General features: G+C 45.0%; 1 protein-coding gene across 1 annotated transcript in view; it reads right to left on the reverse strand.

Annotated features, from left to right (window-relative positions):
- FMR1NB (FMR1 neighbor) overlaps nucleotides 1-4374 on the reverse strand; it is a 32889-nt gene extending 28515 nt beyond the window's left edge. The window contains exon 1 of the mRNA XM_023508205.1: nucleotides 4059-4374. Within this exon, the coding sequence (XP_023363973.1) occupies nucleotides 4059-4374 (316 nt within the window). The remainder of the gene's footprint in view (nucleotides 1-4058) is intronic.
- Nucleotides 4375-4667: the final 293 nt, after the last annotated feature.

Below are 4667 nucleotides of genomic sequence, written 5' to 3' on the forward strand. Positions count from 1 at the left end.
TTTTTTTTTTTTGGTTGCAGCCATCATTGTTGTTTGGCGGGCCCGGTCTGGGGATTCGAACCCGCCACCTTAGGTGATAAAGGTCTTCTTCATATAACCCATTCTCCATCCAACACCCCCATCCTTCCAGTTAAAAAACCTAATGGCACCTACCACTTAGTTCAAGACCTCAAGGTCATTAATATCCTCAATAATTCCTATCCATCCTGCAGTGCCTAATCCCTACACCCTCCTGTCAACCATTCCTCCCACCACGTCACACTTTTCAGTTTTAGACCTCAAAGCTGCATTCTTTATTATAACTCTCCATTCTTATGCCCTTTTGAACTGATGTACGCCATCCTTTTCTGTTAGGAAACCTGCCACCACCTTCCTCACCACTTAGGGACTAACTCCCAAGTCTTAACATTTTACAAAATATTCTCCAGAAATCTTCTGACTTCCCCTTACCGCAGCCCTACTCAGGGGAAGCAACATCCTCACTTATGACTGGACACAAAGTTCTCTCAAAAATTCACCTGAGTATCCTAAAGGGGCTCTCCCCACCACGGAAAGGGGCATACACTGTCCTTCTTACCACCCCTATGGCAGTCAAGCTAATTGGATTTCCCCCAAATCTGGTTCCACATCAAAAAATAAAACCTTACCCTACCCCAATAGTCTAGTATAGCTCCACCTTAATGGGCCCAACCTTCCTCAAACTCCAGATAATCCCCAAGGAAGCATGAGGCATGTTCTTTACCCTCTCCTAGAGCCCCCATCCAGCCAGGTCCTTTTCCTCCTCTGTTTCTTGCCAGAGCATCTCCAAAGAGCAGTCCCTGGACTCCTCTTTAACAAATTCCTCCAAGAATCCTTCCCTGATCACCCATGGGAGAACATCAGAAGCCTTTTTCACCCAGAAAACTCCTGTCCTCCCTCTCCCTCTTCTCTTCCCTCCTATTCCACCAAGTTTTAGCAGGCCCCTCTTTATCTGCTTATCTAAACACTTACATTAACCCACTCTATGCTCAAAACTTCTAACTCCCTCCCTTGGCATTTAGTTTCTGGATATGTTTACATATTACCCCACTTCTTATTCAGCTGTACCTGTCTTGCCTTGAACTTGGGTTTCTACACCTGACTCCTTAAATCACACTGTTTATAATTCATTCCCCAGTCAATGTCAAAGACAGGCTAACAACCTTCTCCAGAAGTATACCCAAGCCTTAGAATCCCTAACCTTCCCCTAAAGGGCTAGCGAGGGGCCCATTGGCAAGGAGATCTCTTTTCCCTCCTAGGCTCCCCTCTGCATTCAAAGAGCCAGCCCCAAGAAAGCCCAGTAGGAACTCTCAGACAGACATTATGTAATGTCACTCTCACCATTGCCCCTTCCCTTTCAACCATGTGTGAAGCTATCCCAGTTTTCATCCAGCCAGCCTACTATAGTTCTATCCCTATTCTCACCGGTCCCCACACCCAAAACTGAGACTCCGCTTTTCTATCAAGGCAGGCCTCTGTCCAATATTCATTTCTTCTGTGGATTAAAAGCTCTGGGGACCTCTTTCCCCTTAATCCCCATACCCACTGACAATTTCATTTACCACCTAGACCAAATTAAATTGAATAGCTTCTCTACAGCTAAGGAGACAACAACCAAAGCAAATAGACAAATATCAGAATGGGATAAGATATTTGCAAATTATGAATCAGACAAAAGCTTGATAACCAGGATCTACAGAGAACTCAAATTAATCAATATGGAAAAACCAACAATCCCTTATGTCAATGGGAAGGAAAGATGAATAGGACCATCTCTAAAGAAGATAGACAAATGGCTAACAAACATATGAAAAAATGCTCATTGTCCTAATTGTCAGAGAAGTGCAAATTAAAACCACCCTAAGATATTACCTAACCCCAGTGAGAATGGCCCCATAATACAGTATCTCAAAACTGCAGTTGCTGGTGTGGATGTGGAGAAAGGGGAACACTTTACACTGCTGGTGGGACTGCAAACTAATACAACCTTTTTGGAAGGAAGTATGGAGAATCCTCAAAGAACTCAAACTAGACCTCCCATTTGATCCTGCAATCCCATTACTGGGCATCTACCCAGAAGAAAAAAAAAATCTTTTTATCATAAGGACATTTGCACTAGAGTGCAGCTCAATTTACAATTGCCAAAATGTGGAAACAGCCTAAGTGCCCACCAACCCAGGAATGGATTAACAAATTGTGGTATATGTACACCATAGAATACTATTCAGCCATTTAAAAAGACTGGCACAGCGCCCTAACCATTGAGCTATGAGAGGCTCGGCACTCGTAGCTCAATGGTTAGGGTGACGGCCACATACACTGGGGCTGGCAGGTTCAAACCTGGCCTGGACCTACTAAACAATGACAATAACAACAAAAAAGTAGCTGGGCACTGTGGCGGGCACCTGTAGTTCCAGCTACTTGGGTGGCTGAGGCAAGAGAATCACTGAAGCCGAAGAGTTTGAGGTTGCTGTGAGCTGTGACACCATGACAATCTACTGAAGGTGCCATAGTGACACTCCTTCTATAAAATATATATATGTTACTGACATAGAGAAAGACACACAGACCAACAGAACAGAATTGAAAGTCTAGAAATAAATTTGAAATCTATGGTCAACTGATTCTTGACAGGAGTACTAAGACAATTCAATAGGGAAAGAATAGTCTCTTCAACAAACAGTGGTGGAGCAAACAGGAAAAAGAATGAAGTTGTACCTCCAACACACACCATATACAAAAATCAACTCAAAATGGATCAACGATCTCATTATGAGAGCTAAAACCATAAAGTTTTGTACATTATCAAGTAAAAAGAAAGGCTATAGAATGGGAGGGAATATTTACAAGTATATATCTCATAAGAGTCCATTATCTAAAATACATATTCAGAGAGTGCCATAAAAAGATACACACATTTTAAGAAAGGAAAAAACTGGGTGGTGCCTGTGGCTCCAAGGAGTAGGGCACCAGCTCCATATGCCATAGGTGGCGGGTTCAAACCCAGCCCCCACCAAAAACTGCAAAAAAAAAAAAAAAGGAAAAAACTGTATTAAAATTGTAATTTTCAATATATACCAACCCTTGTTATCTTGTGTATTTTATTTTTTACCTCTTGCAATTGCAGAAGTAAACTTGACTTGAATATTACAATTTTAATACAGTTGCTTCCTTTCTTAAAATGAATATATATTTTTTGGCACCGTCTGTATAAAGAATTCTTAACAACACAACAAAAAAAAACATAAACAATCAAATTAAAAATGGTCAAATAATTTGAAAAGACATTTCTCCAAAGATATGCAAAGGGCCAACAAACATAAAAGGATGCTTAACATCATTAGTCATTAGGAATACACAAATTAAAACCATAATGAGATACTCCTTCACACTCACTGCCATGGTTATACCACGTTTTGGTGAAACTGGAACCCTGGAACATTTTGGTAGAGATGTAAAATGGTTCAGTCACTTTGTAAAACAGTTTGGGGCTTACTTCCTAGAGAGAAGAGATATTGCACAACATGTACAAGTACTAAATCTCCTTTATTATTCACTATGAAATAGTTAATTTTACGTGATGCAAATTTCACTTCAATTTAAAAAGGAGTGGGCGGCACCTGTGGCTCAAAGGAGTGAGGCACCGGCCCCATACGCCCGAGGTAGCGGGTTCAAACCCAGCCCTAGCCAAAACCTGCAAAATAAATAAATAAATATAAAAAGGAGGGAAGTGAGGAAGGGAAGGCTTCCATGAAGTCTGGGAGAGAAGGGCTGTTTGAAGGGAGTTTCAAAGGAAAAGAGTTCAGCAGAGGGAGAACGAAACCTGAGAAAGGGCAGTGGCTCGGGAAGGGAGGCAAGAAAAGGCAGAGTTTGGGGAAGGGCGAAGTCAGGATGGCTTTCGGAAGGGAAGCAGCGGCGTCGGGTGGGGACGAGGTAGCGGGAAGGTCTGTGGTTGGCAAAACTTGTTACCCCGCCCATCCCCCCTCCCCGCCCCGCCTCAGCCGCGTCAACCCTATTCCCAGCCTGGAACCAGGCCTTACCTGGGCTCAGATAGTAGCACAGGAGCAGTAGGATCCAGATTGACAGCATAAGCAGCCCGATGCGCTTGTGGGTACATATCTTCACCAGGGAGTGGCCGTTCTCAGCTCGGAGGCCACGCAGAGATGCTTGCCAGTGAGGCGGAGGTGTCGCCGCCATGATGTCCACACGCCCGAAGTTGCTGCTACCTGGATTGGACCCAATCGCCGGGTTCTCCATGTACCCTGCCTCACAAGCTACCAGCCTTGAACGCGCTCCCCTCAGTGGTCGGGTCTTGGACCTCGGCCTTCCCCTCTCTAGCTTTGCCTCTGAAGGCATGGCTCTGGCGGTCCGCCAAGATGAGCCGTTGCCTCAGAGCCCAACGGTCTACAACCCAGAAGTCCCTGCGGCAGCCTGTGACCCCTGGCTTGGGGATGCTCGCGTTACAAGTGCCAACCCTCGCGAGGCTTGAGACTGGTTCCTGCCCAGCGATGCCTTCCCCTTCTTGGCACAGGCCCCACCCCCTTTTAGCGCCTTCCCCTTCTTGGCACAGGCCCCACCCCCTTTTAGCGCCTTCAACTGTAGCTGCTGCGTGCCCACCTCTGCCTCTATTTAGTAGCTGGTGTACCCCC

The sequence above is a fragment of the Otolemur garnettii genome, unplaced genomic scaffold, assembly GCF_000181295.1.
Source record: "Otolemur garnettii isolate 467f Iridium unplaced genomic scaffold, OtoGar3 scaffold00231, whole genome shotgun sequence".
NCBI lineage: Eukaryota > Metazoa > Chordata > Mammalia > Primates > Galagidae > Otolemur > Otolemur garnettii.